This window comes from Anoplophora glabripennis, unplaced genomic scaffold, assembly GCF_000390285.2.
Source record: "Anoplophora glabripennis isolate ALB-LARVAE unplaced genomic scaffold, Agla_2.0 scaffold294, whole genome shotgun sequence".
NCBI classification, from domain to species: domain Eukaryota; kingdom Metazoa; phylum Arthropoda; class Insecta; order Coleoptera; family Cerambycidae; genus Anoplophora; species Anoplophora glabripennis.
In genome coordinates, this window is record NW_019416596.1 from 504,691 (window position 1) to 517,670 (window position 12,980).

The 12,980-nt window shown below is 33.7% G+C and overlaps 2 protein-coding genes across 6 annotated transcripts in view; one reads left to right on the top strand and one right to left on the bottom strand.

Moving 5' to 3' along the window:
* The window catches only part of LOC108904615 (tyrosine-protein kinase transmembrane receptor Ror), a 92,015-nt gene that overhangs the window by 52,606 nt on the left and 26,429 nt on the right, over positions 1 to 12,980 (top strand). The window lies entirely within an intron of this gene.
* LOC108904616 overlaps positions 1 to 12,980 on the bottom strand; it is a 48,760-nt gene that overhangs the window by 24,077 nt on the left and 11,703 nt on the right. For all 3 annotated transcript variants that reach the window (XM_023455040.1, XM_023455039.1, XM_023455038.1), the window contains exons 2-3: positions 5,670 to 5,966; positions 1,116 to 1,133 (exon numbers count right to left, since the gene is read on the bottom strand). In XM_023455040.1, coding sequence (XP_023310808.1) covers positions 1,116 to 1,133; positions 5,670 to 5,734 — 83 coding nt within the window. In that variant the 5' untranslated portion in view covers positions 5,735 to 5,966. The remainder of the gene's footprint in view (positions 1 to 1,115; positions 1,134 to 5,669; positions 5,967 to 12,980) is intronic.

Consider the following 12,980-nt stretch of genomic DNA (forward strand, 5'->3'; position numbering starts at 1 on the left):
TAAAATATGAGGACTCAATAATTTACGAAACTGTCTTAAGAGAAACAACACTTTAGACAGTCTCGTACTAAGGTCGGTTATGTGTTGATGCCAACTTAGAGTGTAATCTAGAGCAATTCCTAGCAGTCTGCAATGGCTGCCGTTCACAAAACGCCTATTGCTGGAGACCGTCAAATATTGGGTTTTAGCTTTATTGCATTTGCATTTATTGCATTTATTGCATTTATTTTCCTTAATAAATGGTGTATCAAGCCATGAAACCTAAATCGTTACATTTAATTTTTTAGTAAACGAAGACAATTACAAAACTTTTCTAATTAGTCTACCGTTGCGCAGGAAAATAAATTTTTATTCCTATATCATAAAAATATATTTTATTAATAGTCTTCTAAAAAGAGCCGTCGTTTTTTGAAATCGATTAAGGCATTCAGAAGTTATGACAATTTAAAAATCTCAAGATGGCGTCCTTCATACTGGCGTTGCTATGGCAATAACAAAAAAGAGTTGAAATGAAACTTGTGAAGCGTTTAACAGTGTATCTAAACAGTGTATTTTCAACTTGGGTTATAAAGCGAAATTTCGAAAAGTCGACAATTTTCTGTAACACTATAGCAGTTGCGCCCTCTAGCGGTGAAGTTACAAACTTGAAAATATTTTAAATTGATATCTTTTGGTCGTAGTATTTGTTAATAGATATTTCGTAGCACGTCTAATTTCGCTCTGTACCGTTAATAGATCACCTTGTAGTAGATTCTAGCTATTAACCTCGTTTATATAGTCGGTTTAATAGATGCTTACAAAAATGCCAAAAAAGTAAAGAAGATTTGAAATTTTCCTCCAGGTTTTGATTCAGCATCCCAAAAAACGTATGAGTATGGTGGTCTAGTCTATCACATACTGATTTTTTTTCCCGCAGGGCCGTTATTATTTCCGAAAAGTGTTTTTTGTTTCGCATAGAAAAGAGTGTATCATGATTTAGATTCCGTGTAATTTAGCTAGAACCTCTTAAGTTTTCAGACGAGGTGTGGGGTTAGTGTTAGTGGAAAAAAACCAAAATAAAAAAATAAGAAAAAAACAAATCTCGATTAGTCTCTCAAAGCAAAATCTCAGTTTACCTCGCCGGCTTGGCACCCCTGCAATTGAAATTAAAACACAGAGTTAGACGTGCTCCATCTACTGATTGGGGAGGTCGTGATGTTTGCGCATACGTGTGGCAGGAGGAGAACCCTTTTCGCCTCCGAAGAAGTCGACGAAGTCGGGAACTCCCCCTGCAGGCGGTGCACTTGGTGGGGGATGATGCTGTTAGTGTGTACGTGGCGGTGGGTGTGAAGGGAATGGGGGATGAGTGTGGTTATTTTTTTATTGACATTGCTGTTAAGATGATATCGAACTATATTTTACAACTGAAATGACACAGATTTTTAAGTCTCCTGTCTGTCTTGCTTTTATGCTTGGAAAAAGTAAGGTGTCAGGAGAACAAAACACCCTGTACAGAGGTGTTCGCGTAACATTCTATTCTTCGTGTCCTTTTTTCCTTTCTATTTGGGGGAAAATCGTAAGAATAAAAGTTGCCGGAAATTTTCTTGTGATCTCAAAAGTAATATTTGAATACTACAGGGTGTTTGGTAAGTCGATGCATTCCTTGCAAGAGATTATAGTACAAGTGATTTGTGATAAATTTACTAAATATACCATTTTCCGAAAACGCTTAGTTTCCGATCTACAGGGTGTTAAAGTTTTAATAAAAAAATGCAAATTTAAAAGTATTGCGGAAACCGCTCAGAATATTTTACTGAAATTTTACAGGCTTTGACAGTTAACAACAATACACGTTTCACGATAAAAATATTGTTTTCAGTTTCACCAGTGGCGGGCGCACAGGCACGTCTCTGCATATTTTTAAAGAAAAAAATGATACGCCAGTGACTTTTCTTAAAATAAAAATTATTTTTGAATTCCTTGTTCAATTTGGAAGAGAAATGGTATCTCGACTGTTTTTCTTATGAAGTACCGTCTTCGAGTAAATAAATTAAAATCGATTTATGGCATGGCGTAATCCGGTTTCAATAATTTGAAAAATAGCAGAAATTATGCACTTATAAACAATAACAAAAACAAGTGCACAGCCAATCTGCTAATTTCTGTTTAAGATAGTGAATAGTGAATCTAAAAACTGATAAATTTTTTTAGACTTACGTTGTTAACTGTGAGGAGTAATATTTTTTTTTTTTAATAAAATTCATACCAAAAAAAAACTGAGTGCATAATTTCTGCTATTTTTAAAATTATTGAAACCGGATTACGCACTGCAACAAATCGATTTTAATTTATTTACTCGAAGACGGTGCTTCATAAGAAAAACAGTCGAGATACCTTTTTTCTTCTAAATTGAACAAGAAATTCAAAAATAATTTTTATTTTAAGGAAAAATCAGTGGCGTATCATTTTTTTTCTTTAAAAATATCCAGAGACATGCCTGTGCGCACGCCACTGGTGAAACTGAAAACAATATTTTTATCGTAAAACGTGTTAACTGTCAAAGCCTGTAAAATTTAATTAAAATATTCTGAGCGGTTTTCGCAATATTTTCAAATTTGCATTGTTTTATTAAAACTTTAACACCCTGTAGATCGGAAACTAAGCGTTTTCAGAATATGGTATATTTAAGAAATATATCACAAATCAGTTGTATTATAATCTCCTGCAAGGAATGCATCGACTTACCAAACACCCTGTATATTACGGAGATATAACCCTATGTTTTTTTGTCATTTTTTACAATGGCATGTAATATATTTGCTTTGATAGTTTGCAGAATATTTTGGTTTATGAGAATTTACAGTTTAAAAAACATATATCTTTCTATATTTTACGTTATTTTTTGTAATTAAAACAAATTCATAAGAAAAACCTGTTTAAAAAATGTTCGTAGTATTGAACACAATTATGAAAATATTAAACGTGACAAATATACAGTATGTCCCATTTAAGAAGTTTGATTTACATTATCTGCCAAATGCAATATTCATTTGTTTTTTTATATATTTATATTAGGGTGGCGCAAAAAAAACGAATATTTCTTAGAGGTCGAATTGAATTTTTTTAATTTTTTTTCTAGGTTGAAAAAAATCTCGATTCTGAAAATTTCAAATCGATATTTTAATTTCTAAAGATCAGTCATAATTATTTTAACTTTCAAAGTAGTGTACCTATGTTTTCGAGCGACCTCTAAAAATAAATATCAACGAGCTAATAATTTTTTTTATTGAATTTGGCGAACAGAAGAATAGAAATAAGTTAAAAAATTTAAAAATTATAAACATTTGATACTCAAGGTGCGGTAGTAAATTTTGCCTGGAAAAGTGTCTCGTGATTTATTTCTATTATTTTGTTCATCAAATTCATTAAAAAAAATATATTAATTCGTTCATATTTATTTTTAGAGGTCGCTCGAAAACATTTTAAGTAAGTACACTACTTTTAAAGTTAAAATAATTACGAGTGACCTTTAGAAATTAAAATATCGATTTGAAATGTTCATTTTGGAAATTTTTTTAAAATCTTGAGTAACCTATAAAAAAATTTTTTTGAGCCAAATTTTTGAGGGGGCTCTTAAAACATGATAAACTAACATATTTTCACAAGAGACACGAAGAAAAATATTAAGTTTTTTTTGGGCCACCCTAATTTATATAAAATCTGAAGAAAATTTCTTAAAACTCTTGTCTTCGACATTTTTTTCTAGATAGAAGGTCGAAAAAAATAGAATGCTATACAGGTGGATATTCCTATACATTATTATTACATATTTCGTTGAGAAGATAAATACAGTGGCGCGCGTCTTTTTTTCAAATAAGTATGTTTATTTTGAATAAGCCTTCTATACAGGGTGATTGACTTGAGGATAACACCGTAGAAATCTATGAAACGGTAACAGGACAGTTATTAGACAGAATTACAAAAAAAATCTTCGCATCCATAAGGGCTCTGTTTTTTAATTTTCTAGATTTTGGTTTTTGTTTCATGGATATAGTTCAATTTTTCAGCCTTCTCTGTTTTCTTCAGATGTGTATCAGTTTATTGGAAGCTTTAAAATTTCTCTCATATTTGAACTAAGACAAACAGTGTATCTCACGATTCTGTCCTGAGGGGAAACTTATTTAATTGTAAATTTATGAGAAAATTCCGTTTTGTATAAAAATTGTTCTTGGTTTCAAACTCTTCACTACTTTAAAATTTTTCAGAAAATTGTAGATACATAAAATCAAGAAATTAGCGGCATTTTTAAAAGTTTGAAGACCAGAAGGAATTTTTATACAGAATAGAATTTTCTCATAAAATTAATGTGAAAGTTTTTCCTCTGTAGAATGCAATCACGAGACACACTGTCGATTTTGTACAGTAGATCTTGGCCAGTGTAATTCCTGAAAATTTAAAGTTTCCAATATTTACACATAATAACAAAATTAAAAATGAAATAACTGGAGTCTAGTGATCTATGAAAGTTACAAAATATCGCTTTTCGTACCTCCTCAGTAAATCACCCTGTGTAGGAGTCGTATATAATTCGGTAAAGGATGTGGTTAAGTGGTTCTTCCTCTCCGTAAAATGTGTTCCTCGTCAGGCCTATCCAAAATTACATTTTCGTATAAATAAACAGCGGGGAGGTCTATTAGATGTTTGTTTTTCTTTTGGCGAATTAACTAATCGGAGACAATAAAATCGGCTGTTTGACGTCATAGCTGTGGTTTGTTTGGATTCCGTTAAATTTGGAGACAATTTCGTAACAAGTGGAACCGGCTTTGTTGCCTTTGCATTGTAAGAAATGAAATCTCACGTTATACAGGGTTAATCTTGAATGTGTGCATATATTTTAACTGTAGGACTATAAAGTCCGCGATGTAAATTTAAAGATTTTTTAAATTCCATGGTTTGTAATCAAAATCATGCGCGCTGCTGGCTGTCGTATTAGTCTGGAGTTCGGGGGGCGCGGCTCTTAACAGGGTCGTAGTCAGCTCACTTTCCCAGATGCCATTGCAGTGTATTATTAGACTTTGTTTCAGTTATTCCAAGCTTTTATTGTGTCCGTATGCGTAAACTATTATAAATAATCGTCAAGTGTGTTTAAATATTTATACAGGGTGTCGCAATGTGTGTGGGGTGTCTCAAACTCGATAGTATCGGCCTACTGTGAGGATACAAAAATTTAAATAAAATTTGTGACACGTGGTGTAAAATGGGATGAGGTAAGCTCCATTTTCAATAGAAAGTATTATCTTTGGGATTTGACAGAAACGACTAAAGACGTCATCAATTATATTTTTTCCGGAAACATACACAAATTTTTTCCCGGTAAAAAACCCCCCTTTTTTCTAATAAACTTGTATTAGAGAATTTTTTCTATATTACTTTACTACTTACCGTTTAAAAGTTATAAGCATGTTCTACCCAATAAACAGTAACGCTGCCTAAAATATATCCACACATTTAAGATTCATCCTTACATCAAAACAATGAGCTTTGATCTGTCTTCTGGTTGTGTTTCGTAGAGTGAAAATAACGATGTGCTATTTTTTATCACTTTCAATTACCGAACGCAACGCTGTTTAAGTCCATTCTATTTGGAAAAAAAAAATAGGTTTTACGAGTTCCTATCTGTAATCCCTTACCTCCTGTTGGGCTTAACGTTGCAGTCCTTCCGCCTGGTCCTCAGCATGTTCATCGGTCGCGACATCTTTGGTCCCTCAAAACGACGATCCGGATCTAGAAAGAGAACTGCTACGCCTACGCGGCTCGGTCGAATTTTCCGGTGGAACTGAGTCTATTTCTGAAGCTGGTCTTCCCGCGGGCCACTCCTATCCGTCAACACGGGACGGCGGCGGTTCCAGAGGGCTCTCCTCCACGTACACGTGAACATCTTCGCCGTGGCGGCCGATGTGCGGCGTGACCCTTCTCCGGTTAGGTATCTGAAATCAGAGTCATCTGTTTGAGAAGGAGCAAACAGCGGTTTCAGTTCGGTGTCGGCGCTTTGATCTTATTCAACCGTTCTAGGTGACCTTGGATGAATGGGAGCGCTGACCATGGCCGTAATAAGAATTTTTTACTCGTGCAGGAAAGAGTGTTATTGTTGGACAAAAAAGATCATGTGAATATAGGTCGTAAATCTCTTGCCAACCCAGATACAGGGTGTCGCACTTATTTTTTTAACTTTTTTCGTGGTATCAACAATGCAGCAAATTTCTAACGAAGCTAAATTTGGCATTTCTTACGGCGACATAGTGTCCTTAATAAAATACCTACAAATGATTATTCTTACAACCACCAGTGGCGTGGTAGTGCCCTTGTTTTAAATAGAAATTTTACACCTACGAGTTTTCTGGAAATTTCGTACCATTTTTGACGCCGCTAATCAGTTTTAAACGAACAGTTCTTCTTGTGAAACTGTCATAAAATAAATGGATTCTGCACAAAACTTTAATTGAACTGAAAAGATAAATTTGTTATTGCGTTATTTATTTGAAAACAGGTATTTAAAAACAAACTGTAATTAGAGAAAAATTGGAAGTCATTCTGTTCGACACATGCGAAGTCTGTTCAGAAAATAACCGAACTTTATTTTTTTAAACTTTATTATTAATTTTATACTTGGCATTGTCTCCTTCAAAGTACTCCCTTTCCCTGTTCATATACTTTTCGCTTCGGTGTTTCCATTTCGCGAAGCAGTCTTGGATAGCTTCATTTAAAATGACCTTGAACCGGATTTGAAACGTTCAAGTCAAAAATTTCGCGCGCGACCAAGAGCGACGTCCATGCTCATGCGCGGGCCCGGCGCTCCTTCTCCCGCGTTCAAGCCGTTCATTAACGTTAACTTTTACTGCTGCTAGCGCGTTTAGTACATGAACTAACAATGTAAAGCTTTTTGGATCCGATACATCCAATAGTTAAATTAACAATTTAACATTATAAAGAAAAGTTATCTTGGGAATAAAGAGGCGTAGGCGATTTCTCCCTTTTTTTTAAACTACCTTCTGTAAAAATAAGCGCTATTTAATTTAAAAAGAGCGAATTCCCGAGTGGCTTTTGCCTGACCTTAACACAATTTTTTTATAACGCTGTTTTGCACGTCTTACTTTGTTAGTTGTAAAGGGCAACTTAATATCAACGTTTTGAAAATTTTCTTTTTCGATACGTTTCTTTGGATCAATTAAAACCTATATCTAGGATATTAATTTCTAAAATTAATATTTAGTAAGTAAACAATTAGTTACAAACAAAAATACAAACGAAATTTTGGTCATTGAATTGTCCGTCTTTTCTATTTTCGTCAACATCCATCGTTTTTTGCAATAATAATGAGCAATTTTCGAAAACTGATATTTCCGCTTCCCCAACAAATTGGTGAAATATACTTTAGATACCTTAAATTGTAGGGAATTTAATTGACTACAACATAAAATGAATAATTTCCGACAGGTCGTCTAGATTTTCGCGGGCAGTAAAAAAAGTGAAAAAAACGCTATGCTGTCAGTACCTACTAGTATATTCAAAAATGGAGAAATAAGTTAAATTACTAAATTTCAGCAAGTGATTTGTCAAAGACGAACAATGATATCGAAATAAATCCAACCGCGTTTTAAAGCGTAAGTATAAGTATTTTAAGACCCCATTAATGGTTAAAAAAAAAGGGTACCTATCCATGTAACATAACCTCAAATATGTCAAAAAATCGCGATTTTGGCACTTTTAGGTTAGGATATCTCGAAAACCAGAGCCAATTGAGAAATTTGGACCTCGGAGAGAACATTCATATGAATTAGATTTTGTAGAATTAATACATTTTATATTTAATCCTATATGTATTGATTATAAAATTGCTATTCCAATAGAAACGGTTATTTTTATACCGTATAAGAAATCATAAAAAACACGCGTTTCAGTTTAAACACGCTCTCTAATTGTCGGGTATTAAACATACTGAAGCTTTGGAAGTGGAGCTTTGATTATAAAACAAATATTGTAATTAAAAATAGCAATAGTAATAAAGAAATTTTTGTATAAACAGGGGTGCCAGACGTGAGCTGATCCCATTATCTCTTCCTATGCATAAAGAAATTAATTAATTTCTAAACCCCTTAAAACCGCACTGCACTGGATCCCTTGACAGGCAATGATTTATTACTTTGCATCAAATATGATCCTACTGTATAAAACGACATGTTTCAAATAACCCGAACTGTATATTTTTGAAATTCTTAATTCTTCGAATATACAGCGACAAAAAATCGAGTTTATTTTTGCTAACTTTTAAAAATATAACAAAGAATCGCGAATAAAGGTTTATAAATAAACAACATAAAGTTCAAAGTTATATTTCTGACGAGTGAGCAGCATCCACCGCAACAATCTTTCTACACCTAGTCATAACCACAATGAAAGTTGATAATGGCGTGTCACAGCTCGAGCTGATCCGCTACTTATTCCACTCTGTCCCACATTAGATACAACTAGGACGATGACCTGTGGCGATTTTTTCCTTATCGCTCCGAGTAGAGACACCGGTTCTGACAATACCCGGTGACCCAAAAAAACTATCTTTATTTGAATAAACGAAATAAACGGCATTTGATTCAACCGGGAACGAGACACCTCCAAACACGTAGGAGCAGACCCGGTCGCGAAAAACGCTAGACAAACGGTAAATCCGAAACGTTGACCCCTGTTCCTTTAAGGCAACGTCATCCTTTTGCACGTTTCCAGTTCCTCTTCTCACTTACTCAGCTATTAAAATTATCCAAGGTGACACTGCTGGTTGTTTCCGCTATACGACGAGGGTGAAGCGAATCCTACGCGGGTTTGCTTAAAAAATACATACGTGGCAACGCCGCGTATACGCTGTGACGCCGCCTTATTGTTTTTGGTAAAAATAGCGCCCCACACACGTGCGTATCTCTGTCACGGATCAGCGCGGGTATAAAAAACGAAAACGAAAAGTCAGGTGAAAGCAGTCCTTTGAAGAACGGTTGATAATAGAAATTGAAACTCTGTTTCTTCTAATAAAATACCACGTTGTTTGTAGATAGAATACGTTGGTAGTACAAATTGTACTACCCCACAAAAAATAGTCCAGGGGGTTAAGGTCAGGGGAACGTGGAGGCCAGGGAACAGGACCTCCTCGGCCTATCCATTTTTCTCCTATTCGGGTATGTTGCCGCATGCAGACGACTCGCNTCATAGAGAAATAATGTCGTGTTTTCACAAGTGTCATAACAATGTAACATCGAGTCCATAAATCAAGACGCCACTTCGGGACAGCCAAATTTTGTTTATTAATTCGTTATATTTTATTTGACAAGTGTGTATAATAAAATTTTAACGGCCTTTCAACGAATCAGTGAAAGAAAAGGCCTTAGTTTCGAATTCTGGCCACGTTTGAAGGTGGTACGCCTTTTAAGCCGGGTCTACACTTGTACCCTACACTGTTCATCTGAAAACTACATGGGAATTAAATACGAAATATTTAAATGAAATTGAAATAAAGAATGGAATAATACGTGATATATTTAGTAGATTGTATCGCAAATTTTCCAAATAGAACAACAGCGTAGTAGTTGGCAGCCAGTGACTAATCCAGTGTTGTTTTATTTACAGGATTTGTTATCGACCGACCTGAACAAAGTGAAATCTGAGCCAGATGTGGGATCTTACTCTTTGCCGTCCTTATCATCAACCCTGTCGATGCATAGCCATGGTGAGTCGTTAGTTTGTTTACCTATATGAATTATGGTTCCTGCTAAGAAGTTTCTGAGAAATATACAAATATATCTCTATTACCTAGAAAAATTTATTCCGTATCACCACATCACGAATTTATAATTGAAATAAACCCAGATTTCTATAATTGGAACGAAATAATAATCGTCAAGTGGCAGCAACATAAAACATTGACAGCAATTTGTTATAGACACCAATTGTTTTTCAAAGCTCTCTTCGAATTAGAAAAAAATATGTAGTAGAAACTGGTACAATGACATCTAACCAGAGTTGTGCTAAGTACAAGATATAATCTTTATATTTTGCAAATTAGTTAATTATAACTACAATCAGTTCCTTGGTAATATTGACTGCTTCCAAACGTTTCGCCGTTCTTCACTGTCGGCATCTTCAGAGGTGACTTGGTAAAAGAAAAAATGCTACAATCTCAATTGACTCGTTCTTCCTCGTATAAGGTTCTGCAGTGAAAAGACAAACAGAATAGACGAGTCAAACAATAGACTGTCAAACAATTAGCAAAAATTTTTAGATTTTCTACTCGCATTCAACATACATACATACTTATATTTTTCCATTTAAAGAACATATTTCTCCGATAAACTTTTATTTAAAGAATTTTTCTCTATCTATTTGCATTAAAAAGTTATGATCAGAAATAAGAACAATAATTAGAACGTCAAAGTTACCTTATAGGCCAGGAAAAAGAGCTGGGAAATTACCATTTCGCAACTTTTTGTTTCCGCAAGCTGAATTTATCACAATAGATGCTAAATATTATGTACAATAACATATTAGTTTCCACAGTCATAAAAATGGGGGGAAGATTGTTTACAGGCTGGTTAATTGTATAATTTTTACGTAAATTCACGTTTTTCGCTTATAACTTTTTTCCGTTCATTTCCACGAGAAAACAGTAAAATTCTTTTTTTTTTCGTTTTCAAAAGACCTACAAAACTAGCCCTCGAGCGTCAAAAAATATTGATTAGATCAAAAGTCATAAACAGGAGAAGTTTTATTTATGACTTTTGAATGAAACAATTATAAACTGCGTTATTATTACCAGAACGTTTTGGCATCGCATCCTCTCATTCCTTATCACTGTCTAATAACACACAAAATCTGGAATCGGTAAATTGAATAGTGTGCAAGTTATGGCCTTACAAACAAATTAACTAATTATTATTAGTCTGGGCGATTCCCAGGATCTTCCACAATCGCACTGATTCTTTTCATGGTAGATTTCATAATAATACATTGAAATCTATCTTTTTTTTTAATTTCAAATTTGCAAACTGGATTTTTTTTTTAACCTTGGTTGCAAAATGAAATATACGTCGCACGAGCGTGATATAGTTATATATTATTACATATTCGGAAAGCTTATGAAAAGAGCTTAAAGTTAAAAAAAAATCGTCAAGATTCGTTGAAAAACAACGGAGTTACAGACTGTCAAAGTTGACGACCTATTGTTAAACAAATTAGGTTGGTAGCGGCAAAAAAAATACTGTCATAACCGGCACCCGAGTACTTTCCCAGATAAAAATATTTTATTTGTGTATGTAGTATGTTGAGTGCATAAGAAATATTGTCAAAAGTCAGTGGGTCGCTTGATTTTCGGCGAGCCGTGGCGCGGAGGAAGGGTGGGGGAAGCGAACAACAGCGAGTCCGAAGAAAATGACGATAATAGAGATGTCAAATATGATTACTTTTGAGTAATCATGAGTGCCGATTACTTTCGGTTTAAGTAATCGGTATTTTGTATTCGTTACTTTGATTACTGTGAGTAGTGGCTTCAAAATATTCTAAATAGAATAGTAATCAGTAATTACCTAATTGATATACAGTACTGTAAGTTATAGACGAGTAAATATCAAACCGTATCATATTATGAATATAATCTAACCTCAATTTCTCTTAAAAAAAAATGCAGTGTTAATATCTGAAATATTTTTGATAAAAAATATAATTATGATGTAACGATCAGATTACGAATATAAATATATATTTTGAAAATAATCAATCAGTTTTAAAATAAACAAAAATAGAAAGTACATATTATTTTTTAGATTATGTATTATATACAGTCTTATGCATATTTTTAGTCTTTTTTATGATAGATTTTTTCTAATATAAGTAGGTATAAAAGTATGGTACACAAAACAAATAAAATTGAATACAACGTAACAATACAAGTGCTCGTTTCGTGTCTATATAATATGAATAAGTGTCAAGTAAGTATCCATATTCCATTAGATAACGTACTCTGTATTGTCTATATCCAAGAAGTAATCAAATGAGCAAAAGTAACGAATACTTTTTCAAACGAATAATCGTTACGGATCCAATCGAGTAACGAGTACTCATGTAACGAATTGATACTTTTTCGACATCTCTAGACGATAATATTCATAGTCCTGCCGTTAAATAAGCGACATTCGCTTGAAAATAATATATTTGACAGTCTGTAACTCCGTTGTTTTTCAACGAATCTTGACGATTTTTTTTTAACTTAAAGCTCTTTTCATAAGCTTTCCGAATATGTAATAATATATAACTACTTATATCACGCTCGTGCGTCGTATATCTCATTTTGCAACTAAGATTGAAAAATAAAATTTACAGGCTGCAAAATTCAAATTTAAAAAAAAAATTATAGATTTCAATGTCAATTCAATGTTTCAATTATAGGTTTCAATTTATGAAGTCTACCATGAAAAAAAAAATCAGTGCGATTGTGGAAGATCCTCGGGATCGTCCAGACTAATAATTAGTTAATTTGTTTATAAGGCCATAATTTGGAGACTATTCAACTTACCGATTCCAGATTTCGTGTGAGTTATTAGACAGCGATAAGGAATAAGAGGATGCGATGCCAAAACGTTCTGGTAACAATAACGCAATTTATAAATGTTTAATTCAAAAGTCATAAATAAACATCTTCTGTTTATAACTTTTGATCGGATCAATATTTTTTGACGCTCGAGGGCTAGTTTTGTAGGTCTTTTGAAAACGAAAAAAAAGTACCTTACTGTTTTCTCGTGGAAATAAGCGAAAAACGTGAATTTACGTAAAAATTATACAATTAACCACCCTGTAAACAATCTCCCCCCATTTTTATGACTGTGGAAACTAATATGTTATTGTACATAATATTTAGCATCTATAGTGATAAATTCAGCTTGCCGAAACAAAAAGTCGCGTCCAACTCT